Source organism: Ochlerotatus camptorhynchus, unplaced genomic scaffold (genome assembly GCF_037179485.1).
Source record: "Ochlerotatus camptorhynchus isolate MF236.1 unplaced genomic scaffold, CSIRO-AGI_Acam_v1.1 ptg000138l, whole genome shotgun sequence".
In the NCBI taxonomy this organism is placed as follows: domain Eukaryota; kingdom Metazoa; phylum Arthropoda; class Insecta; order Diptera; family Culicidae; genus Ochlerotatus; species Ochlerotatus camptorhynchus.
The window spans coordinates 186,284-213,936 of NW_027040628.1; the positions used below are offsets into that span (position 1 = coordinate 186,284).

A 27,653-nucleotide genomic window follows, 5' to 3' on the forward strand; every position below is an offset into this window, starting at 1 on the left:
TCACAAATAGCTAAAAATTACCTGTATCTAATACTTGTTAGCACGTTTTCAGCACAACGCACCAAAAATCATTTGAAGAAATCATTGTTCCTGATAGTGGGATTTTGTAACTTGTTTTTCAAAATACTTTTAAGGCAGAGAATTTTACTCGAATCTTTAAGCTGTCAGTGTCATTTTAACTCAAAATTTTCCAATCTTTCCGAAAAAAATACTTTTGAAACTAGAAAAACACGGAGTACATCCGAAAAGGGCCAAAACTTATTAAGTTATAAAAAAAAACAATATTAAATCAGTAATATCTTCTAAACGGTGCATCTTAGAAAAATGTTACCGAAGTACTTTTTGTTTGAAAATTTGATGTACTTTCATAAAATTAGGGTGACAAACTTTTTTGACTTTTCTTAATAGCTTTTTTGAAAATTGTATTTTTTTAAAAAACAATTTTTTTCATTGTAACCTATTTTTCTCCAGAACAACCTACTGTGCACTAGATAGCATTTTCAGTCAGCTATAACATAAGGATAATAAAAAAATTATTGACATGTCACTTTAAAGGGAAAATTTATATTTTAGTTCAAAACACAAATACCAAACTTTTTTTTTACCGTGCATATTTTTTCCATATAACACCAACAATTGTCTAAAACTTCGCCCAAGACACCAAACCAATCGGACAAACCGTTTCCGAGATACAATTTTTTGAAGATATCATGTGCATTTTTCATAGGCCCTTCTCATAAGTAAGGCTAGATTCAAAATGGCGAACCAGTATGCAAAACGGCGTTTTTCTTCCCCAAAAACTTGTATGCAAGGTTTCATGCAAATCAAAAAATACAAAAAATAAAAACTGGAAAAATTTCCCACTTGTTCGTGGAACCGCTCATATATAAAAACGAAAAAGAAGAAGAAACGAAAAGGTATCGCGATATCATAACTACTTATAAAGGTAGCGCGGTCTCACGCACACTTTTGTGCATCTGGAGAACTCAATAGACAATAGACGTTTGTGAAATCAAATGCACAGCGTTTACGGGCGGATTAAGGCAGATTTGGACCTGTTTCGTACGACCAGAAGGTGTATGCTGGTCAAAAATTCCAAACTGATTTCCTACGTAAGTGATATGAATGTCGCGAATAAACACGAGGAGGATTGTTTATACACTTATACATTTTTGCCAAAACATCAGCCTTATACATTCCATAAGACAAACCACATAAGATTTTTTATGCATCGCTTATACATTTCATTTGACACATGATCTTCATATCTTTTTGCAAGGCGTCTGTTTATTAGTTGACTTATACATTTTATAAATAATCAGCAATAGAAATTTGCCAAAATGTATAAGGAGATTTCTATCCGTGTAAAGGGTGTCCACGATGAAATTGCCACACACAAAATTGATTCGCAAAATTCGAGTTTTCATCCGATTGCCATCAAATTTTCAGGGATTGAGAAATAATTATTAAACTTCATTTTACATTTTACTCGTATTTTATTTACAGTCCATACGCAAATGCCCACACCTTGGCCTTAACCCCGGCCATAAGATTCTGCACAACCTGTGAATCAACCGTTTTTTGCATGTAAACCCATACTTTCTTCAGTTCCTCGACTGTCTTCACTACCTTAGGTCGTTTAAGAAGGTGCTGCTTCATAATCGCCCAGTACTTCTCGATGGGGCGGAGCTCCGGAGTGTTGAGATGGTTGAACATTTTCGGCACGAAATTGACCTTATTGTCCGCATACCACCACGTCGCGATTAGGGGCCTTTTGTACCTTGAACGTTCGAAGCCCAGCCTTAGTTTTGGCCTTCTGGACAAAACATCGGCTTAGGTGCAGCTTCTTAGCCACATCCCTAACGGAGGCGTTCGGATTTCGGTTGAAGGCCCCAACTACGCGGTTGTGATTTTTGGTGTAGTACGGAATACTTTTTCCTTCACTTCTGGGCTTCCGATCGGTGGTCAACCGTTCCTCGAACCGCTTAACCACTCGCGACACCGTGGAATTCGCGATTCCCAACGTTTTAGCGATGGAACGATGCGAGAGATCCTTGTTCTCGTGATGAATGCGCAAGATTTTATCACGCACGAGCTGTTCTTTCGACTCCATTTCCGCGAGTTTTGATCACAGGACTTTAAAACTTGCAGGATGTAAATAATGCACTAAATCCACCCAAATTTTCATTAAATTCTACCCAACGGTTAAAAAGTTAGAGCAATTTCATAGTGTGGCAATTTAATCGTGGACACCCTTTAGCAAAAATTTCCATATACACTCAAAGATAAATTAAATCATAAATGCTTTAAAAGTATGCAGTTTCCCGCTTCACCTTATTGAGTCCGAGCCATGATTACTTCGGCAATAGTCATGCATGATTAAAATCGAAATAATCTTTCCAGTATTAAATTTTATTGTTTTTCAATACTGATATATAATCAAAAAAGATTAAAATTCAATCAAAAATTATTAAAATAGAATCTAAAATGATTAAAATAATCTACAATCTATTCAACCATGATTAAACTGGGACTAATATCAGATGCTTATTTTTTAGAAAGCGAGGATTAATTTTTAATCATTCGATATGATTAAACTGAGTTTAATGTCAAATTGATTAAATTTCAAGCAAAATGGGAATAGTTCAATTTATCAGTGTACAATATTCTTCTTCTTCTTTCCTTTGTTTAACGTCGGTCTCTGTTCCGCAATCTAGTGCCAATCACCGACGGACATCGATTGCCATCCATTGACGGCATTCGAATGTGCAGGAAGGCAGCTTCCACACAGGATATCGCACCCATTCAACACACATGGGCCGGGACCAACGGCTTTACTTCCCTTCCGAAGGATGACGTGACCAGAGTGATTTCGTGGTTAAAAATATTAAACAAATCGATTTGACACGAATACTCTAGCAAGGTTGTGTTAGTGAGATCTTGCGTCGAGAAATCAATATAGTAATTTCTACTGCAAAATTCCTTTCAGTGTATAAACGTCATTGTGTTGGACCTGCTTGGCTCAATAGAGTTCTCTATCAGCGTTAGTATTAGTGAGCAGTTTCACTAATACATGCGTTTTACTGGTTGAAAATAAAAAACAAACCGCTGTCAAGGCGAACACTTTGACAGCTGATTTCGTCGTTGAAAATAATAAACAAATCGATTTTACACGGTTACACTAGCTACACGAAACGAAAATCAATCATTTTATTCATGTGTTTCACTTATACATTTTTCGAGGGGAGCGACACATCTAAATCTCAAGTCTAGATGCTCAACAAATCTCACACTAGCGAATCAATCTTCTAAAAATCTTCTTTCATTTCTCACATCTACTTACATTTCATAAGACAAACCACATAGGTCCTATAACAATGCATGAAAGGTATGTGTGACCGCTTATACATTTCATTTGACACATGAGCTTCATTATTTTTTTTGCAAGGCGTCTGCTTATTAGTTGACTTATACATTTTAATAGAAATTTGCCAAAAGGTATAAGGAGATTTCTATTCGTGTAGGTTGCATTAGTGAGATCTTGCGTCGAGAAGTCAATGAACCTACACGGCGAATGAGAACGACCCAAATTTGAGTTTAGTTCACTCATAATCGCCAAAAGTGCAGGAACTCAGCGATGAGTATAATTTGTCTCATGGTTTCCTGTGGAAAACCTAAAAAAGAGAAGAACTCAGCCACAGTTGTCAACATGTAACTTCTTGTCTGTCAGAAGTAACCACGCTCGGATAGCAGGGTTAATCGATAACTTTCCATTTGTCAAATATTAACCAAAAGTTAAAATAATCCACCAAATGGAACACAGCGTAAGAGGATACTGTAAAATTTATGAAATCCCATAGTGTAAATATTTGATGCCAGTCCCGTGCAATGAACACCCGTTCGATCCGATTTATAATTTTCTTAATTTTTGCGACAGAATGTCTGTAAAAAAAACAATTGGAAGTAGAGTCGTTTGTCCTTGTTCTTCTCTGAAATCCTCGAGGTCAAACGACCGAGTTCGACCTGCTAGAACTTACTCGCACTGAATAGTGCGAGCTGTTCCAATGAACGGCAAAGGGCTGAATGAACAGCTCGAACCAGCACAAGCAACTTGAAGTACGAATGAACGCCTTAAAAGAGACCACAAGTTTGTCGCGATCTGTTTCGACCGCTCACTAAACAAAAGCTGCCGATGCGAAGACAACGTGAATCGATCAAAACGATCTACTGATAATATACTGCGTCTGCTATACGTATTCGCAAACACACGTCAGTTATAATTATTACGACTGAGATACCGTTGTTCGACAATGAATTCTATATTTATCTGCTAAATGAACGCGATATCTTTGACTGTACAGAATCCACTTACCGGAGGTACTCAGCGCTCCCATCTGCGTCGGCAGATCAGCTGTCGTGGTGGTACAGTGTGATCCTAGAATATCTGGTAGTGCGTTCCGTCGACCTATGCGTCCCGTATTGTAAAATTCACTGTGAAATTCGTCGCTCGCCGCTGTACCTCCTCCGCCGCCACCGCCGCCTCCCCCGACGCCACTTTCACCGGCAGCCGATTCCTTCATTTTATCCATTGTAAATTGTTTGATAATGCTCAACACTGGGATCGGAAGAGATAAGAACATAAAACGGCAATTAGGGTACTTACTACATATCTGCTGAATCTAAATTTATCAGCTATCAAGCCAGAGATTATTGAATGTTATGGATGTACACAAATAGTATCACTGCATGCAAACGTAGGTATGTATTAGGCGAAGCATCCCTCCTTTGGTGGTCGGTTTTTGCTTCCCGAGAGCGAATTTACGTCACAACGAATCCAGCTCTGACGACTGTGCACGACACCGTCGATTACTATTTGTTGATAAGATACGACATTTTCCAGTGCTGTTATCAGTGTTATAACCAAGCGATAATGTGTATGTCGCGCACACGGTGGGTTTATTGTTCATTGGGGCGCTTTTCCGCTATCGTCATCACGCGACATGAATTAGTAAAATTAGTGCATTCACCGTATGCTGTTCTCTTCATTCAATCGGATCAACTAGCAGACAGACTGTTTGTTGCTGGACAAACAAGGGAACGGGATGAGTGTTCTATATAGATACATGTAATTGGCAAGCACGTTACGTGTTACAATGAGTGAAACAGAGCTACGCAGGGGAATGGCGGCTGTTTTAATTGCCGATAAAGCCGTATAACACTCTTTCCATATGGAATAAATACCTTGCAAACGGGTAAACTTTTTCGCCAGCCTCTGTTTACCGATAGGATGATCTTGAACGATGTTCGGCATTTTGCAATACTCTTCCTTGGCTCTCGCCGGCCGCGTGCTTATTTCTTTTCGGGGGAATTTAAAACGCTTACCGTTTGCGTATGTATGTACTCTTTCGCGCGCGTTCCGATGCTGACTAGAGCAACTCGAAAGAGTTTACTGTCGAGGAGAATAATATAATAAGATAAGACGTCAATCGGACGGTATCATTATCGGTTGTCTCGGGGCGGGATGTGTGTATTGGGCGGCGTGAGACACATTTGGACACAACCAGAAAGGGAAAAGGAGATATGATGATTGTCTTCGGTTGTACGATAGTCGACAGCACACTGAGAGACCTGCATATACGCTATACCGCGTTCGCTGCGTAACTGACCTATATCAGCGCGTGGCGGAGAATGTCTTCGGTTGACCATGAAATGGAATAAGATATGTATAAGCATCACGTATGTATAAGGCAATGAATACAATTATTAGAACGCGGGAAAGGGATTTTTTTTTAATAAACATGAGTATTAACGCCGGTAAGCTCCATCTCGGATAAACTTTTAAAACCGGCCCTGATTGAAGAATCTACTACATGTTTGTTAAGGATCGTATTGATTAACATCGACGTCGACAACATTCGTGATCGGGATTTTTTTCCTCTGTTCGGGACATAACACTACTGCGACCAGTAATTTGATCTATTGTAGTATATCTCATGTCCTTAGTTTAGTGCATGTCGTATTACTCCATCACTATTGAGAAATGATGAAGTATTCGGTTTTGATACAGTTGTCATTCTTGCCTTCATCGCAAGGAATCGATTCTAATTGAAAGGTTCCGCTATTTATACCCTTCGGAGTTGGAACACCCTCCAAAGGCGCGCCCCTTTGTCAGTCAAAATTGGATTCGTTAACAACAAAAACAAGCTATGACACCGATAATGACCATGAACCCTATTCTGAACCACTTCAAACTAGGGAACAACGATTAGAAGATTTGGAATCACATCGGTGAAGACTAACTAACTCATTTTTTCCTTGTTTCAAGATCATCCTCGGTCCAGGCAACCCGAGGACTTATCACTATCAACAGGGCATAAAAATTAACAAGGACTAAGATGTGTTCCTTTGATTACTGCAAAATCCTGTTTCCCTAGTTTGAAGAAGTCAGGACTAGGAATCGGTGGTAGATCTTACATCCCGTAACGTACCACGAAAAGGTGATCTACCTACGTTACGGGGCGTGATCGAGATTTAATCCGAGGATAATACCGGTTGGAGATTGTGCTACGTTTGGCCTTAAGTCGTTTGGCATAATGGTCGTTTGCCATAATAGGTTAACATATTAACATATTGACGCACAAAATCAAGAACAGTAAAACTCGAAAGAACTACTCATGTTTAAAACAAGGAAAAATCCATTGTGCCAAACAACTTTATACCAAATAACCATTATTCCAAACGGGCTTATGCTAAATGGCCTTATTCCAAACAATGTTTGGTCAAACTGCCATAAGAGACTAGGTTCCCACTCAGAGAAGGCCAGCTTTTAGAACGAGTTTTCAAGTATGTACCGCCAAGAAGCCATTCACCGTGTTTTTTTTAAGAACGTTCTATAACTTTTGCAACACAGTGTGAAATACTATATTTATACCAGATACGAACAAAAGAGAGCTCTGTTGTTCATATTCGGTGTATAGGGGAAATGGATGTAATGTCGGCCTAAATGCCCCTAATTTGGGCCCATACATAAATTCAGTAAGCGACCAAAATATCCATTAGTACCGTCCCAATGACGCGTTCATCTAGATAAAATTGATAAATAGCAGATTTTTAGCGATGGGCCCAATCTTAGATCCATAGGCCAACATTAGAGCCATTTTCCCTATGTAGTATTTTTGCACTATATAGAAAGAGTAATTGTTTATTGTTTATTGTTTATTGAAAAATTCAACTGACAATTATTGTCTAAATGAATAAAACTTAAACTAAATAGTTACGGTCAACGGTACGGAAAAAGCCAAGTAGCCGATGACGAAACACGTCAGCTGATACATTGAAGTAGAACATATAAAAAAGTTGCTCGAATCGGATCGTGTTGTGTATAATTCCGGCTCCGTGGTTCCATAAACAGAAAGTCGCGTTGACGAAGAGACCTTTCAGGGGCATACATATTTAGCTGTGACAGCAGTGTTGGACAGTCAATGTCACCCGTAAACAGCTTTCCAGCGAACATAGCTTGAGCGACCGTCCGTCTCACCTCTAATGGCTCGATTCCCAGGAGACGGTAACGCTCCTCGTACGGTGGCAAGTTCGGTAGGTCACGCCAGTTGAGGAAACGAAGAGCATATCTCACAAACTTGCATTGAACGGATACAATTCTAGTGATCCAGCTAGCATGGAAAGGGCACCAACCAACTGAACTTGACTCCAATAAGGATCGCACAAGCGAGCAGTAAAGTGACCTGAACGGGTCACGAAACTCGTCGACAATTTTGAAAATAATGCCCAATTGTCGATTAGCTCTGGAGATGATGTCATTGTAGTGGATTCTGAAAGTGAGTCTGCAGTCCTAGGTCCTTTATGTGCTCTACACGAGCAAGACAGCGTCCGTAGAGAACATAGTCAAACATGATTGGTTCGATTTTTCGGTGATAGGAAATAATGTTACATTTTTCTATGCTTAGACTCATCAAATTTCTTGAGCACCAGTCAGCAAAAATACCTAACATGTTCTGGAGATCCCAACAGTCCGAGAGGCTTTTAATAATTTAATAGATTTTCGTATCGTCTGCATAGAAAACGCGGCATCCTGATGGTATCAGCAAGGCGATGTCATTTAAAAAGATCGAAAATAGTAGCGGTCCTAGGTTACTGCCTTGCGTAACTCCCGAGTTGTTTGAGAAAACATCCGATTCCGACGCGCCAATCTTGACATGTACATAGCGATTCATCAAGTAAGATCTGAACCAATCCACAGCAGTTGACGAGATGCCAAGTATCTCCAGCTTGGCCAGCAAGATATTATGGTCCACCGTGTCAAATGCAGCTTTTAGATCCATATACGCAGCATCGACTTGCCATCCTGAATCCATGCATCGCAGACAGTTAGAAGAGAACTGCACCAGGTTTGTGGACACGGAGCACTGGATGGATGGTTACGAAAATTCATTGAGTGGAATTAAATGGAAGAAAACCTTTTTTGCTATGGTTGTTTCTTTGGTTTTGCATTTGATAACACCTTTCTATAAGCTGGAGAATCTTGGACATGCTGTGTTACCTTTTTTTTCCTTTGGTTTTGTTTTTTCCGTCGATCTTGTTTTCCGTGCTGAGCACCAATGCTACCGACGCCAGGGAGGCAGCTCCCACACCTGGACCCTACCTATCGACCCATCAACTAATGAACCGGGGACCAACGGCTTTACTTCCCTTCCGAAGGAAGGCGTGATCAGAGATGTTATGCCTCAGAACGTCCCGGCGGCGCCGACTGGGATTGAACCCAGGCCTGCTGGGGTGAGAGGTAATCACGCTTACCACTACACCACCGGCGCTAGTTTTTAAGTGATAATCCAATGGAATCTATCAATCATCACATAGAATGAATAAATCTGCTGACATTGCTATGTTATAAGATGGATCCAACAAACGGTACATGTCGATTTGTTTCAGTGTAGAGAGGGTCTAGTATAAGAGAGGAGCGGATTGGCTGGTATTGAGCCAAACTAACTGTCAAAGCCAGAGCCAATTGAGCAGCGCCTATTTTGATTGTATTGGCAGTGTTGCTAGAAATCACCTAGGCCTAGGTTGCCAAGGCAGTTTGTTTTGGAACCGCTCCTCTCTTATACTAGGCCCTCTCTAGTTGCAACTAAAACTGGACTGCTCCAACAACGCAAAAAGTATAATAAGTGCTCGTTTGCATTGAATCGTTTTGTTATCTTCGGAGCATTTACTATACGATTTAACGTAAATGTGTACTTTTATCACACTTTTTATTAACTGAAAACGCGCCAGTTTAGTTTGGTGGAAAATGTGAAATACTCTCTAATCAAGGATACACCCACTAAAATAAAAATCACGTTGGAGTTACGTTAAAAATTTAGGTAGCTTTCATCCATCCCTTTCTTCGCGTAAGAACTACATGATTCTACGATAGATTTATCCCCTTTTCATTGAAAGAAGCGTGCCATATTTTCACGTAAAAGTTACGTGATTTCATTGATGGTTTTGACGGTAAAGGGTATATTCGATAAAAATTGCACACCAAAAATCTTTTGAACTGTATGAGTAAAAAAACTGAAAACTGGAGTAAATCTTATTCATAGTGTATTGTTTACATATGTTAAGTTTCATAGTTATTGATACAGTAGTTCCAGTCATGTCATCGAAACAAGAAATTGTCCGTGAAAATATTGTGTGCACTTACAATCAAAATCCAGAGATGGATCGCTAAAAAGCTTGGAATTGCAAATACAACTGTGTCTCGTGTTATGAGAACCTTCAAGGGGCGTCTGAGTGCCCGAAGGATGAAAAGGAGTGGTCGTAAAAGTGGCCCAATGGACAATAAAATTGCCAGGAAAGAAGTGCAACAGTTCAAGAACCGTCCAAACATGTCAATTCGAGATGTCGCTAAAAGTCCAAGGTGTCAGTCGGTTTTGTACAGAAAACCATGAAGCATGCTGGGTTACATGTTTACAAGGTGCATAAAGCCCCAAACCGTAATGAAAAGCAAAACATCACTTCGAAAAACCGCGCCCGGAAACTTTACACGAAGTTGCTCACCAAATCGTGTTGCATCGTGATGGATGCCGAAACTTTCGTCAACTTCCTGTGCAAGAATATTTCGTTGCCAAGTCTAAGTTCGATGTTCCGGAGAATGTTGAAATTTTCAAAGATGTTCCTTATCTGGCAGGCGATTTGTGGATGTGGTGAAATAAGCGCTCCCTTCATCACTTCCAGAACAATCAACGATTTACACGAGCTTAATTTTTACAAACTTTATAAAAAATAATGTTACAACTTATAATTTAATTGACCATATATCAGTGAAACCAGTTCCAACCCAGTGTGAAACCGAACTTTTTTTTTTGTCAGTGTGAACCTCAACCTGAGGTAGGTTTGAAAAACAAAGGATCAAACTGACGTTTATCAGAAAACAAGCAAAACCCAATCTTGATACCCGATCCAGGTTGAAACTGAATTAAAAAACGAATTCGCTATTAATTGAAACTTTCAAGCAAGCACGCGCTAAACGGGAGCAACACGGAAACAGCAGTCTGGTAGGCTTTGGACGTGTATTTTCAATAGCGACCAAAAATATCCATTTGAACCGTCCCAATGACGCGTTCATCTAGATAAAATTGATAAATAGCAGATTTTTATCGATGGGCCCAATTTTAAATCCATAAGCCAACATTAGAGCCATTTTCCCTATGTAACGAATAAAGTTTGGTGCACAGGTAAAAATGAGGCACGCGAAGCCTCTGCCATATATTAAGGTTTATTGATTTTTTCCGAATTATCGGATATTTTTTCGGTTTTCCCGGTTAGTTGTCAAATTCCCTGTTATATCCCGATTTTCCCCGTTCGCTGACCTAAATTTCGACGAAAAAACTCCGAGACTCATGCATAGTCCATAATATTCGTGTTTCAATACCCCGTGCGCCACTCCATCGCAATTTTAAAATGTCTTCATTTTTCCCAATATCCCGACTCAGCTGATGTTGCCCATGGATATTACAGGGTATCTCAGAATAGGTGTCAATTTAGTTTAGAGCAAAACTAATCATACAAATTTAAACATAACGTCTGAAAGCTACACATTATACAATCAAGTCATACTGATTCAAGTCAAATCCCTAGTGGTTTTCGTTTAGAACTTAATATCCTGTACAGACTATGGTTTATATCATGTAATATAGGCTGTCTTGCAATGAGCACTTACATGGTATAAGCCATAGTCTGTACGTAGTATAGCCATAGAGGTAACTCTAAGACTAGAAGGTCCTGAAGAAATGGAATGGAAGAATTGACTTTCTTGGCCACGTCCCGAATCAAAAGGTGCGGATTGAACTTGAATTAATCGCCGTTGGGTCGTCTGGGTATCCTTAAACGATTTTACCACACGGGACACGGTCGATTTGTCGATTTCAAACTGTTTCGCGATCCACCTGTGGGACTGGTCTGGACTTTCCACGACCGCTCCCATAATTTTTTGTCGAAGCACTTCTTGCTTGGAAGCCATTGCGATACAATGTCATTTATATAAGGTCCGGGCCAACAGGCTTATTGGTGTTAGTGAAATGTGCAAATGTTTAGTGGTGTTCGTATTTCATTGCAATGTTAATTTTTTTATACGAAACAGCTGTTGGCAGTGACGTAAATCTCACTGTTCGCAGTATGGAATGTTATGGTAAAGTGACGTCGTCACTTGAGTGCTCAGCAATGTTTATAATATTTTTGCTTCTAACACCAGCTAGCTGCCTGTTGGCCCGGACCTTATATAAATGTCATTGATCGCGATAACCACTTGACAGATTGTGGCGAGATTTTGCACATGTAAACATGTAAACTAGTTTTACTCAAAATTTCATTAATTTTTACCCATGCAATAAAAAGTTATACACAAAAGAAAGTGTTGCTTTTTTTTCGAGTACAATCTTTATATGTTGTAGCAAATAGCCCAAACGAATTAGTCAAGGTGTGTTAATTTCTATATCTACTACCCGATTAAGGTCGGTTAACTAAATGAAAGCAAACCGATATTAAAGTTTGCAGTTCCTATCATAATGAAAACTCAGTTTGATTTCAATTGTCGCGACAGAAGTCTGATATCATATTGTGCTTTCATTATGAAGTAAAGACTTTTTAAATGAAAGCAACTTAACTTGAAGTTCTGCTGTTAATTTATTGTTTAAATTTGATGTAAGTTCATCTGTCGTTGAACTAACGACTATTGTGTATTTGTTTTGTCTAACACATTTTAAGTCATTCGTGACTAGCCTAAGGTGAGATTTAAGCTCAAGTCTTTCGGCGCGAGAAGCATGGATGCTAACCATTTACACCAGACCCGTATGCAGTCAAACATTATGAATGCAAAATCAGTAATCAATTGATTTAATTGAAAGTAGGATTACCCGCATGAACGTGAACCATAACTTGACCTTACAGAAAATTGTTAAAAATTGTTTATAATTCCTGCTAAACTTTAACTGAAATGGTTATGGAACTTCACATGAACGTTTGTGTGATAAAGTTTTAACCTTATGTATAATGGTCATACATAACATAAAACCGTCCTACGACTGAAGGCCCGAACGCAATGTGGGCGGAAGCGGAACGGAAACGGCAAGTTTGACAATTGTCACAAATGACATCAAGATGCCTAACCGCAGTCGATTTAATTCTAACTAGTTTTCAATCCGACAAGTAGGCTTACTCAGATCGGGCTTTTCCGCTACCACTGCCGTTCCGCTGTCATTGCGCTTGGGCATTGATTCTTCCCTCATGTTTTCAAAAAGATATTCTGCATTTACCGAAAAACCTCTCTCTGCATTGGCGTTGCCATGCGATAAGCAGCAAATCATTTTCATAACCAACAATAGTTCTGAATACGCCGACCAATAACCTGTGCCAAAAAACGTCCAGTCGTTCCTTTTTGCGATCATATTGATCGAATGTGCATTTACCTGTGCAATATTGTTCAGATGATCAATATTAATGAACCTTTCCATAATGCCTCTAACCATTTGAGACATCGCGTTGTACAATATATACAATATAACATAGAGTTGTCCGTCTGAAATTCACATAGAAATGGCTCAACTTCGACAGCAACTGATTTGAAGAAAGCTAGCTTAATACCACGTTCAGACTACAAAGTTATAACATGTTATAACGGTTGTCAAATAATTGCAAAACAGAAACCACCATCAAGATAGTGCTATAACATGTTATAAATCTGTAGTCTGAACGTACTATTAGCCATCAGCAGCGAGTCATTCGACCAGTTTTTAACATCTTGGTAGGAAGCTGACGTTGGTTCAATTTTGTCTTTATGGACGCCTTGAATAGATTTTCGTATTTGCGGAGTAATTTCGGTTGCCCTCTGAACAGCACCACTATTTTCCAACCAACGGTGACCGCAAAAACTTTAACGGGAATATGGTTGATCCAGAATGCAACGTGATAAACGCTCGTCTTCCTGGTACATCTTTGAAGATATTGTAGATACCACGCAAATATTTGACAACATCCCAACTGATACTGCGAACACTATCCTTGAATGCATTATGCAAAAAATGCAGCCCACAGCTTCCCAGATCTATCAGCTTCTCGCCACCTTTTTGGGACCATCCATGGACACTTGCAGCAACTTGTTCGAAGAGATACTGGCAAGGGCTTCCATAAACGCAGCGATTAGCACTGCTTTATAGTACGGAGCAATGCCCAGGTCACGTCCTAGCTGAAGCTTAGCAGTGATTTGACTGTCGAAAAACATTCTTTATATAACAGTCATTTCAACGAGCTCTTTGCCCCATTGCACCAGTTTTGGGGTAAACGAACTAGAAAGTGGGTACCAAAAAGCAAAATACTTAAATCAATGTGAGGTAGACGCGTTATATAAGGTTATAATTATATTGGATTTGACAATCACAGCATACCCCTGGCAAATTAGTAAAGGACCAACTACACTTACAAAATCAGGAAGGCCTGATTATTGTTCTGAACAAAGCGAAAGAGAAAACAGCCAAATGAAACAACACAAAATTTGTGTTTTAACCCAAAATACTCAATTCGGCTATTTTGGTTCGTTTCAATGTCAACGTTAAATTGACTGGAATAAATCAAAAATAATTTTTTTTTTCCCTGACCTACTAAAATGCCATGACATTCCCTGACTTTCCAGATCATAAATAGAATTCCCCGACATTACCTGACTTTCCGGGTTTTTCCAGGTATGATTTTTCACGTAGCATAAACGTAAAGATAAATGGCTGTAGGAAAGTGGTGATTCTCAAGAAGTAAGTTTGTCAAATTTGTCGAAACTGTTAGTTCCCGTAGGCATCCATAAGATGCAGTCCACAAACCTAGTGTACAGTTTTTGAAAGGTTTTGATGTCGAGCCAAAAACATTACTTACCATAGATAGAAGATTTATTCCGTTAGTAATTCCTACAGCTGTTTAAATGATAATGCTTGTCAAAGGCAGTACCAATTCAGCTCAGTTATCGTTGACGAATATTCGAGTACATTTGCCGATCTGAGAAAGAAAAACAAAAAAATAGCATTAAATCACTACTGTTGATACGGGAAGGGACGCGTAAACAAATTGAATCAAATTCCCCTTCTACGCTGAATTAAAACTTTATAAAAAATATTACCCTGAGCAGCTCACTCTTAACGATACTCAATTCAATTAATTGAATATACTTTTTTCATTATCTCACGGGGCACGTCAAAGGGGTGGGGTGGGCGCGGAGGGAACGATGACACTGAGTAAACACGCACACCAAATCCCAGCGACAGATTAATTGATTGACTGTCACGGGAACGGTTTTGCAAGGCACACCTACCTATAATAAGTACGACAACGACGACGACGACCTTGAGACACATTCATTATGTGCTTGATTTCTTCCGAAAATCGTGCAGAAGGCAGCCTTCTTATACTCGTTTCGACCACGTGCACGAGCGAGCGAGGAAACAGAACGTGCGTAGTTAATTCTGGCGAACAACAAAATGAAGCTGAAGCATGAAACATTCCTGTCTAGGCGGATCGGTGTTCATTTGAGCAAATGTTTTGAACTTAATTTTGCTAAGCAGATGAATTCAGTTCACGATTTCTTGAGGTTCAAATAGTTCGAATTGTAGAAGTACCATTATTTCCAGCAACACTGGTTTCCATTGTTAACCTGTGGTCAACAACTAGTTCAGTTTATTGACGAAACAAGGAGGTGGGGGGCACCAGATTTGAGCGCAAGCACACGATAATTAGATGTTAGCACGAAAGCAATCTTACCCTTCTCCGCACTATGTGCTCTTGCTCAAAGAATGAAGTAATTCCAGTAGATCCCCTCTCTTCCTGAAACTCGTAACGGGCTTCCGCTACTCAAACGTTCGGAAATGTCTTGTTTTTCCGTTTACACATGACTGCTTCCTCCGAAAAGCGAAAAAAAAAATTCTGCCAATCCTCATACTCATTATACAGACGCCGAAGTTCATCTCTTCAAGAGAATCCATTTGTGCTGTTTTCGCGTTTGGTGTAGCATTAACCATACTACCTAGTTGGAGTAAACAAAGGTACAAGTTGTGTAAGGTTTCCTGGAAAAGTGTTCCACTTCATTCCAGCAGCTACGCCGCATCGAAAGACCCATTACAAGCTATTCCATGATAGGCATAACTTTTGCTTTATTCATCAAGTAATAAATATGAAATTTCGTAACACATAGTCTGTACGAGTCAAAGGACAAAAGCAAATAGGATGAATATTGGATTCATACGGTGGAAATCGATAGAAGGTGGAGATTTTTTTTTAAGATTATACTTGCTTATACTCTATTTTAGCCTTGAAAGCTGCCAACAAAAAGAAAAACTTTTGGCGACATGTTTTATTTATTAGATGGACTGAGTGTAAGCGATGTAGGTTGGTAAGGGAACTAGGGGCAAAAAGGTCACCCGGGGCAAGATTGCCACCCTCATTTTTTTTATTTGAAAATTAAGACCATAAATCTATAGACTTCTCTGAAGTTTGTGAAATGCACAAGGAATTAGTTCAGAACTTGGGGTAACTTATGAGTATTAGTGCAAGAAAACCTTTGAATTTACCCAAAGTTCTGCACTAATACTTGTGCAATTCACAAACGTTAGAGAACCCTAATAATCAAATACCATAAACGAACTGTATCCCGGATGGGTAAACTATCCCTGAAATGGTTTGGATGATACCCCGAACACGTCGTTAAGCTCTCTTTTATGGTTATTTTTATTAAGGAAGTCTATGCATGTATTTTCCTATTAGGCATTCTGAAAGTTCTGTCCGAAACGAAGTCTTAAAAAATGCAAAAAATCATTTTGTTTTGATGTACCGTACAACCCCGTAGTTTGAATAGCTGGAAATTACAGGGCGCTCATTTAGAATTTGTTCAACTGATACCCCCCTACACATATACGTTAAGCCATAGTTAAGTGTAGGGCTACCAGTTCAACAAATTCTAAATGAGCATCGTTTAAATGCAATTTTTTCTATTCAAACTAACGGGTTTCTATGGTATTGAAAATCAATTTATAATAATAAAACATCATAAAGTAAGGATTTCTGAATTTTAAATTTATTTATTTCACTATTTCTGCATTGAGACGTCATTATTGATTGTTGTTTGAAATATTAATGCACTAAATTATTCAGAGGCGTAGCGTGCCTCATTTGTTTACCTGTGCACCAAGCTTTGTTCGTTATAGTTTACCACCAAATATTAGTTTTCGTTCTATTTTTCAATGCTCCATGAATTCGAGGGACATATTGTCCATCACTATATTAATCACTACCTAACGTAACATTTGAAGGGCCTATCATTTTGTATAAACAAAACTTGTATGGCCTTTTTCGCGCTAACCGAAGTAGGAGGAATCGCAAAACTTAACTAATTCCAGCTGAACATTCTCTTCGTCGACTTTCTATTTCGTTAATAACTTGAGCACATAACCATTTCTTGTTGTGTTTGTCATATTAGATGCTAGATAAAAGCTTCTTTTATCGATCTGTGTGCTGAAAATACCTACAAAGAGAAAGTCGACGGAGAGAATCTGTCAATGTTACTTAGGACCTAATGCAATGTTTAGCTTGAATTATCGTTTTTATCAAAAGGCTAACTCTTTCGACTGAAGTGTAATAAAGAATATCCGTCAAACATTTCCGAAAACATTTTTTGAAACAAAACAATGTCAAAATCTAGAGAAAATTCATAGTCCCCTGGGTAGCAAACTTGAATTAATCTACTCTTTATTCATCAGAACAACACTATCAGAATGAACCAGGGAAAGCTCATAAGTTTTGACAGGCGCACCGGCGCCACGATGGTAAATGACAGGTGGGCAGGAACTCACAGTCTCCCAGTGTTGGTGAGTTCTTTGCCGTTAATGTTCACGAAAAGTTCACTATTTTGCTATACAGAAATTCAAAACAAAAATTTTTATCTGTGGATTTGAACAGTTTTTGACCTGTTTCATACTACCGGAAGGTGTATGCTGGTCACAAATGCCGTGCCAAACTGATTTCCTACTCAATTAATCAATCTTTGATGTGAAATTCGCTAATAAACACGAGGCGCATTTCTTATAGCAAACATGCCATAACAAAATGGGCATGGTTCATTTATGTAAACAAACTAACACTTCTTCCGACTGTGTCACCTCTCTTACTCGCCTAGCACCGGCGCAACTATCGGCAATTGAGAGATTCACAACTGACAAGAGAGTGAGAGCGTGCTTTTGTGCTCTCTTTCTCCATTACTCTCTTTGTCTGCAATCAGATATCCAAGTGCACAGCGAGAAATGCACACTTTGGGCACCCATACATCACAAATGTTCTTCTAATTTAAACTCACACATTCAAACCGGCCTGCAAGTATGATAAAGTCCAAAGCGTACCAGACTGCTGTTTCCGTGATGCCCCCGTTTGACGCGTGACTGCTGAAAGCTTCAATTACTCAATTACAACCAGTGGTGCAAACCGCCATGTATTGTGGAAAATTTGTAGTATGTTTCAAGAGGTGATAAAAGGTCTGCTTGGCTTACATCAGGCATTGACCATTCACAAACTTGCCACCCGCCAACCAAAAAAGCTCGCTTTTAGGTGCACTATTTAACGAGTTTTGTCATGCAAGTGTTATCGATATGCTTAGAAATCAATGCATTAGAGATTAGGCAGACCATCCGAACTGAATTTAACCCTTTTTGAAGCAAACCAAGGTCGAAGATTTAATTGAATCACACTATAAAATAGTGTATTCATGGTCACTTGTGGTTTGGAGTAAAGAAGTACAGCTTTAATGTGACCAGAAAATCTATAAAAAATTAAACGCATTTTTAAACTATTTACACCTGTGTCCTGCACAGGTTGCACATGTGGACGCGACGCCACTGAAATTATTATATATTTTCTTTAATTGATCAAAAATTGAATTCCAAAAAAATATCTCTGTACGGAGCAAGAGCATGAATCAAATGATACCAAAATAATCAGAAATTAGCACAATTGGGCATTTATGGCATTGTTTTTTTTTTTTTTATTTTGCAAAATTAACAGTATAAAATAGATCCACTCCATTTTAGACGTATGGTAGTTTTGCCCCATAAGTGTGGCACTCTTGCCCGGAACTTTTTTTAAGAGTAATGACATGACATTTAAAAAAAACATAAACATTTGTTTAAGACAGGGTGGCCAGTGAATTTTCATTTTGAAATTCCCGGTTTCCTCGGTTCAAACCTTGAAAATTTCCCGGTTGTTAATTTTCAACAAAAAACGAAATTGAACGTATTTTTAAAAAAATGCTGAATAGAATTTACTGAAAGGATAAAAAAGTGATTTACGAAGAAACTTTTCTTCAAAATTTGTGATTAATAGCAATCTTTATGAAAACATAACTAAACTTGAAAAAAATTCAAGATCACAGATTTGAAAAATAATAAATAATACTTATGACTCGTGGACTCATAATTGTCACGCTCTGAGACTTGGAAGCATTTTAAGGGTTATAACAAATTACAGAACAATCTATAGAATCTTGAGCTTGAGCTTGAGCTTGATTGACCGCCCACGGTTGCTACTCTGTTACTGCCAGATCAGCTGTAAATACACAGAGAACCAATAGACGATGCTTGGGACTAGCAATCATCCTCAATGTGTAAAAACTGGTGATCTTAAATTAGGCAATACCAGCGCCGGCCGCGCCCGAACACAGGTCAAGAAAGGAATGGGAAGGATTGTGTTGACATGACACTCGCTTTGTTGGAAGCCGAGAACACCTCTGCACTTCCACGAGGAATCACTGGGATGTTGGATAAGAGGGTTGGGTTTGCAGCAGGGTTCGTTTTGGTAAACGATAAGCTGAATTGATGTCCTAATGATCATATAACGCGAAGGAGCTTGCGACTAAACCCACGGTCTTCTGCTCAGTAAGCAAAAACGTTTGCCACTAGGCAGACTAGCACCTTTTTAATCACCGAGTTGCTGTTATTACCATGTAGTCATATTAACAAATAAAACGATTGACGAGTCTTGAATGTGGATGGGCCTGAGATTAGACTCATGATGTTCTGCTCAGTAAGCAAAAACGGTTGCTCTAAGGCCACCGAGCCCCTCATATCACATAATACCCTTGCTCAAATTTGTGTATCCATTCAAACCCGGAACCAACGACAACAACGAATTTCGCAAAATACACGATACACAAGCGATTTGACCATAAATCTCTTTGATATGTAAGGACTTGGGACCGCGTTTTTCTGCTCAGTAAGCAGGCCACTGTAACCGACGATCTTTCAAATCCGAAAACTAAAAACTACGAAAAAGTACTTAGGCCTTCATTAGGTCCCACTTTCACGCGACGTTCAATGACAGGGTCCTATCCAGGATTACATCTGAAAAATCCAAATCTGGCCAACGCCCACCTAAACCTGTTCTAATCCACCTGAAATGACTAACCAGACATGCAATAGTCTCATTCCGTGCCTTATGGCAACTTGATGATTATATTGAGCTCATCTTTTGGCACCACCCAGGGGAGACTTGGTCCTGTACCCAATGCTTAACTTATCTCCATTCCACTCAGCTACTCGCAATTTCTTGTGATATAGTGGACGGAATATTATTATATGAGACAATTCAATGCAGACGCCTTTCCAAATTTGGCAGATCCACAGGTAATCGGTGAATTACCACGATAGTTGCTATTCAACAACTCGACAACGTCCCATCGTCAACGCCTGCTATGAGAATTTCCCATTGCAGACGTCAACGAAATGACGTCATCGAGCTATCGATCAACTACCCTGGTTATCGCCTGGTACCTTATAGCACGATGCTAGGAGGCGAACCGGAAGAATCGATCGAAGAATCTCCCCCTACAGAACAATCTATAGAATCTTGCGTACAAACCCTGGAATTTGTAGTAAAATTAAAAAGAATTCAAAGTGTTGATTTCAAACAAATATTGAGAATTATTCTCACACAGGTTTCAAAGGAGAAGTTCTGAGCAGAATTTCAGAATTATTCTGACATGAAGTCCTTAGAAATTGTTAGATGAATTTGGAGGGATTTCTGCGGAGAAGAATGCAAGTTCTAAATTAAATTGAAGGTAATTTAAGAAGATTTCAAAAGGAGTTGTGAAAAACCAAACTTTAAGGAAAATTCCTACGTGATTCTGAGGAGATTTGTGTAGAGATCGTGAGGAAAATGACAGATGAATTTAAGGAAGAATTCCAAAAGAATTATGATCAGAATTAAACAAGAAACAGAGTTCTAAGGGTGTTCTGGCAATAATTTACTGAAAATTAGAAACAAATTCTTTACAATACTTCAAACGGTTTCTAAATAAAATTTCGAAAGATTTCTGCTGTTTTGAATAGAGTTAAAAGAAATTTTGAAAAGATTTCCAAAGGAATCAAAGTCTCTGAATAGGTTTAAGGGAATTCTAAGGAAGGATTCCAATCAAATTCTTAGAAGGGGTTTCAAGGAACTTTCAAAAAGAATTCAACGGTAATTATTATGCGGAGTGTTTTCTGGTTAATTTCCGAAGAATTCCATGATAATTTAGAGCAGAATTCCAAGTTAATTCTGGAATTCATATCATATCATAGAATTTTGAACAACTAAAAATTAAAACCCCGGAAAAGAATAATTCAGTTTCGGTTTTTACAAAGTCCAGCATCTTCAATATTTTCTTTCAAGGAGCATGCACTTTACATCTAAAATGGAAACGACGAAAATCAATTTGCAATATTGCTGAGTGATTAAATTCTAAAACAAGAAGCCGGGAAACTGAAGAAAATTATGCAGCAAATAGAGCAAGACATTCATTTGGTGAAGAATCACTCTATTTTAATGGTTTATTCTAAAAATCTGGTGTAAAATGTGTTCCTATGGTATGGTTTATTCATTTTTCCCGATTCTCTCGTCGAATTCCCCGGTTTTCCCGGTTACTTTTCAAATTCCCGGATATTTCCCGGTTTGCTGGCCACCCTGTTATGAGTTTAATTTTACTTACTTGAATTACAATGCGGTAAACAAACTCCTATCAATATTCATGAAATCACATATGTCAACGCAATATCATTAGAGTGACCTTCTTGCCCCCAGTTCCCCTACATGTCCGATATTTTGACACTACACTGATAAATTGAACTATTCCCATTTTGCCTGAAATTTAATCAATTTGACATTAAACTCAGTTTAATCATATTGAACGATTAATAATTAATCCTCTCTTTCTAAAAAATAAGCATCTGATATTAATCCCAGTTTAATCATGGTTCATTAGATTGTAGATTATCTTTTTTTGAATAAATTTTAATCATTTTAGATTCTATTTTAATAATTTTTGATTGGATTTTAATCTCTTTTGATTATATATCAGTATTGAAAAAGAATAAAATTTAATACTGGAAAGATTATTTCGATTTTAATCATGCATGACTATTGCCGAAATAATCATGGCTCGGACTCAATAAGGTGAAGCGGGAAACTGCATACTTTTTAAGCTTTTATGATTTAATTTATCTTTGAGTGTAGGAAAGATCATTCGATTTTGTTGTTCTGTCTCGACGAAGCGCTTACTCACTCACTCATGTATTCTGCTGAGGATATTTCGCATTGTCCACCGCCCATCCAAATTTACTTGCTGGATTTCCTTGCTCTGACTCTACTCTACTGCTATGAGTCCCTGAGTCTGACTTTGCTGCTATGTCCCACCGGGTTCCAAGCTAGCAACTGATTGCAGATTTCATTTCCGCCCACGTCCACTATGCAAGTAAATAAAGTGAAAAAGGAAGTTGGGCTGCTTTTACCCTGTCTAACTCGTGTAACCACCGGGGAAAATCTGGCCGGTGGTCGGAAACAATGTGAGCATATTTTTCCCATCAACTATATACTTGAGTCAGAAAGTGTTCGAAATTTCATCAAATTTGGTTGAAAAATTAGCTACATGCGATTTTTTTAATTTGAATTTTTTAAGAATATCCGTAAGAAATTTACAAAGGGAATTCTAAGAAAGGTTCAAGAGCTTTCCAAAGATAATTTCAAGAAAACTCCAAGAGATTCTTTCAAGGGTTTTTGGAGAAGAATTTCAACGGAGTTCTGAGGAAAATTCTCATGGAATTTCGGAGTGAAATCCAAAGATTTTTTTTTTAATACTTTCTACATTCTAAGAGCACCGCCACGGGAGTCTCCATACGAATCCCTATATCCAAGCCCCACATAGCAACGTATGCACGCACCGGTAGTAGCTAAACGGGGTTGGGAAATGAGAACGCAACCAAAAATAAATCATGAGTTTTCATATAACAGAGTGATAATGACGTTTTGCTACCTGTCAAATCGTATGGAATATTTTTTAGTAAATCATCAGTTTTGTAATTGCAAATCTGAAAACTAGGTGTCACATGACCAGTTTTACCTTTGCGTAAATTCATCAATTATGTTTGCTGCTTTTGTTCAAACTTTTTCCACAGACAAACAGACAAAAAACTCACAAGTTTTTCATCGAACAAGCAATTAACAGTCAATTTAAAAGTATCGTAGTTGGTAGTACCACCACCTGTGGCGCGCATAATCAATTCCCTTGCGTTTGACTTTTACTCACTACCGCCATCTGTTCAGCGTACTACCCACCACAGTGTACTCAACAGATGGCGGTAATGTTTTAGCGTCGATGTTTTACAGTGCGAAATATTCAATGTGTTATGTCTGTTTGTCTGTGCTTTTTTGGTTTACATTTTATGGTTCAGTTTAGGTTTCGCTTTGTGGTTCAATGCATTTCATTGCGTTGTGTGAGGATGAATACCAATGCAAGAGGTGAAAGCTGGACATCCGAAGAAGATACGGCGTTTTGTCTTGCGTGGTTGGATGTGTCCCAGGACCCCATCACAGGAACAAAGCAGAAGGCAGAAACGCAACGGCAGCAGTCTAATGATCCTAGCATTCCAGGAAATTCACGACTCTTTCCAACACGCTACAACCTCTCCACAACGTCAGGTTTCGGATAGTGTAGGTCTTGGGGCCGTAAATACGAACAGTGGTTTCACAAAACTCCACATGAGATTTCAGCACTGTTGTCTCTGTCATCCTGATGTATTCATGCATGCCATATGCAAGCTGACGGATTGCGGTGGTGCATTTTTGAAGGCCAGTTAATCCTAGTTTACCAGCCACATCAGGCTTTTGCACGCAATAAGGATTCGCGGCTTCTATTTCTGCAACAATCTTTGCAAACAAGTTTTGGGACATTCGAAACTGTGAATCGCTAAACGTGGGATTCTCGGAGAAATAATCCTAAAACAGTCGCTCAGCTCCTACATGAGCACTGAGCCCCCCTGATATTCGGTTTTTTGCCAGGTCGAGATCCTCGAACACGATTTTTCTCGTCTTCTTCCGCAGCCCTTCATGTGATTGCTGTACAACTTCAATGTCTTAAGGCCAGCGCTCAATAGATACGTTTTCAGGTTTTTTGACAGTTATCCCATGCATTATCTGTCAAAAAACCCGAAAACGTATCTATTGTGCGCCGGCCTTTACTCGTCACTTAAAATGATGGAATCAGCTGCCTCCGGGAAACAATCTACTGTCGATGCATTTGGAATATTCATGTTACAACTATACAACTACTGCACATTGATCGATCAATAAAAATGAAATATTACATCAAGATGATGATGTTCTTCGTGGTGATATTGTTTTGGGTTTTAGCAACAAACGGTAGAAAGATATTACTCAAGTCGCTAAACTCAAAATAGAAACCAACATGAATCAGCGGTGGAAGAATGCGGTGCTAATCTAAAATAGCTACCTATATGGAGCCTTATTATAGGGATAGAGACAGCGCCTCCCGTGGCGGGGCTCTAAAGGATATCCGAACAAACACGTCAATAGTAGAATCCAAGTGAAATTTATGCGTCACTAGTGGCGGGAAATAGTACTAGTCGATGGTGATAAATCTATGGCAGCCGGTTTAAATTCCAGAGTTTGAGTGATAAATTATTGAAAAAAGAGTTCAAAATAGTGAGATACGAGCATTACTATGGATGATACATATAGGAAATTTGTCGAATAATGTAATGTTATATTAATTTTCATTGCAATGTCATTGAGAGATAATAAAAATGCGTTTTTTTGATGCACCGATATTATTTAGGTTATGTTTTGTATGATTGAAATCGACGTCCGAGTCAGTCTGCTGGATGATGTTGGGGACTCCGTGCTAGCGGATTTAGAGACCTAGCATATTGTGTGCCTGGCAGCCCGGTAGCAGCAAAGCAAGAATTCATGGGATTGGTTTTGCAAAGTTCCCATCCCGGGGTGCGGCCACATGAAATTAATCTCCCCCCCCCCCCCCCGCCCTTATCCGATGATGTTGTTGGTTTGCGTGGGCGTTCTTTGGTTCGCGTGTAAAGGGCTTTAGAAAGTTTGTTTACAAATGCTTTTGTGCCGTTTTCAAATGTTATGCCTGATATGTGTCTATCCTAAAAAAAATACTAGTTTTCAAATAAAATTGAAAAAACATGCTAAGGTTATGGACAGGGTTATGTTAACAGCCATACCACATCGATTAATGTTGATATGGAGACGCCCTAATAAAAATGTTATGGTTAATTTGCTTAACGACGTGTTCAAGGTATCATGCAAACCATTTGTGTAATAGTTCAATGATTTGGGTTATCGTTCGTTTATGGTAATTTTTTTTAGGCCGTGACCAACCAAATTAAATAAAAATAGAAGAGCCCCTTTGTAAATTGTATTCCAATGCAGGCACTCGATGCTGGTTGATAGTTTAATACGGTAGGACCACAGACAAACAGACATAACACATTGAATATTTCTCACTGTAAAACATCGTCGCAAAAACATTACCGCAACATGTTGAGTACACTGTGGTGGGTAGTACGCTGAACAGATGGCGGTAGTGTGTAAACGTCAAACGCAAGGGAATTGACTATGCACGCCACAGGTGGCGGTACTAACAACTACGATACTTTTAAATTGTCCGTTAAATGCTTGTTCGATGAACAACTTGCGAGTGTTATGTCTGTTTGTCTGTGGTAGGACTGTACATATTCGGATACGATTTGCAACCATAGATCGAAGCATGCAGGGATTTAGTTGGTTTTATCATGTTTGTTCTACGATTTTTTTTTATTTCAATGCTATTTCAATAATTCAGCACTTAAATATCTAATTCTACTTACCAGAGAGATTCTATTTATGCAAGAGAAGAAAAGGTTTCCGTTCGGCTATATTCCTTCAGCTATAGAGCTTTTTCATTTTCATTTTTCATTTTGCAGCGTTTGGTGGGGCAATGAGAGCGCAAGTCAATCCAAAGTCGAGGATAAAGGAAGGGTAATGGCTGAATAGTCTATGCGGACCACTTGAACGCCATGGGAAAAGGAAGGGATTGAAGAGGTCGGTTATTGGGGGGTTTTGAGGAAATTACACATAGTACTAGATTTGTGTTGCAAAATGTGAAGAAACCGAAAATCCATCTCCTACTGATTCATCTTTTCACATATATACCAAATTGATATTTTAAAGCAACCATCAAAATAAACAGACAATATATGAAAAAGGCTAGTTGCCAGCTGCTTTAAAGGCTAGTTGTCTCCCTAAGCGGACCCCCCGCATCCTAACTCTTTTGTTAATCTACTTAATGTTATTAGGCTGTCTAAATTTTCTAATTTAAGTTCGTTTGATGATTATGATATCTCATTAGCCTAAATTAATAAATAATTGAAATCTCTAATTTACCTAATCAATCATAACTCATGCTTTATTTAGTACCTAAACTGCTATGTAATCTAAAATTTGACGTGTTTCAAGTAATTTTGACTTTGATCTATATTTATTATATCTTAGATCGACACACCTTCAAGTGAACACTTTGAAATAAGTTTCCTAGCTGATTTTTAAATTATATAAGGTATATGCTCCAACTACACTCACACGTTTCCACTATGTCGTTCCACTAAATTACGTATGGATATGTCACAATAGAAGCACGCCACAGTGGAAATCCCGAGCCATAGTTCAAACACTTGTCCCAAACCAAAATGAAGCATATATAAGATTAGTTACAATACCATGGTGGTGTTTAATATTGTTCCCTGAGTAATGCTTCAATGAAAACAACAATGAAAGCTTGTCACGCAAATAGAAGGAGTACCGTTGGGCACTTTCTGAAATATTTCAATAGTATAATTCCCTTGCAAACCCAAATAAATCTATCTGCGTAAAAATAAATAAAATAAGTATCGCCAGTATCGCACCCAACGTCAGTGCCTATACGTAAGCGTACTACAACGCGGCTTTCAAATAAAGGAGTAACAAGTGTGATACTATCACTTCAGGCTAGAACTTTGGTTCTCTTATGCAATGGTTAATCAGAGAGGGAAGCTCAGTAATCCTCATCGCATGCTCATGACGCTATTCTGTCACGGCATGAGCCAACGATGCCGGACCTAAACCAACCGTCTCCAACGCTCGACTATGAAGCATAAGATTAGGCCCGCCCACCAACGTCCAGGTTAAAAACTAGCCAAGGGGAGGGATATTCCTTCAGCTATAGAGCTTTTTGACGTTTAATCGGCGCACACTACTGTACCATTTAAAACGAACGAGTGCGAGCAAGAGGGAAACAGATTAGTGGGAAAACAAACCGTCCATTCATCCATGTGTGCTAGATAGAGAAAGATGATTAAACGTCAAAAAGGCCTATAGGAAAGATTCAGGTTCAGCTATAGGAAAGATGATGTTCCTGCGGATGGAACAATATATTGTTTTGATTGCTTCAATATGTAAAATTGTTCTAACATCTCACCTCAAACAGCAAAAGTAATTGATTTAATTCAATCTCCGATGGGATGATCCAGCAGGATTGCATTCTCAGTTTGAATCCTGTAAAAATATTGTTAACATTATTCGTTGATGTTTTGCTGGGAGCAACATATTTTTCATTTTGTAGAAATCTCAATAATTTTGCATTTAAAAATTAGGATTTACTTACCATTCTTACCGGCGCTACTTTTCTGTTCATATTTGCTTTCTGTTATTGAATAAAGCAATTACAATAACACGTAAAACATAGTTTTCTTATCACATACTGGAAAATATATGCA

General features: G+C 38.7%; 1 protein-coding gene across 1 annotated transcript in view; it reads right to left on the minus strand.

Annotated features, from left to right (window-relative positions):
- The window catches only part of LOC135700565 (uncharacterized), a 41,589-nt gene that overhangs the window by 4,434 nt on the left and 9,502 nt on the right, over positions 1–27,653 (minus strand). The window contains exons 2-4 of the mRNA XM_065221092.1: positions 14,416–14,535; positions 5,242–5,449; positions 4,373–4,615 (exon numbers count right to left, since the gene is read on the minus strand). Of these exons, the coding sequence (XP_065077164.1) occupies positions 4,373–4,615; positions 5,242–5,311 (313 nt within the window). The 5' untranslated portion in view covers positions 5,312–5,449; positions 14,416–14,535. The remainder of the gene's footprint in view (positions 1–4,372; positions 4,616–5,241; positions 5,450–14,415; positions 14,536–27,653) is intronic.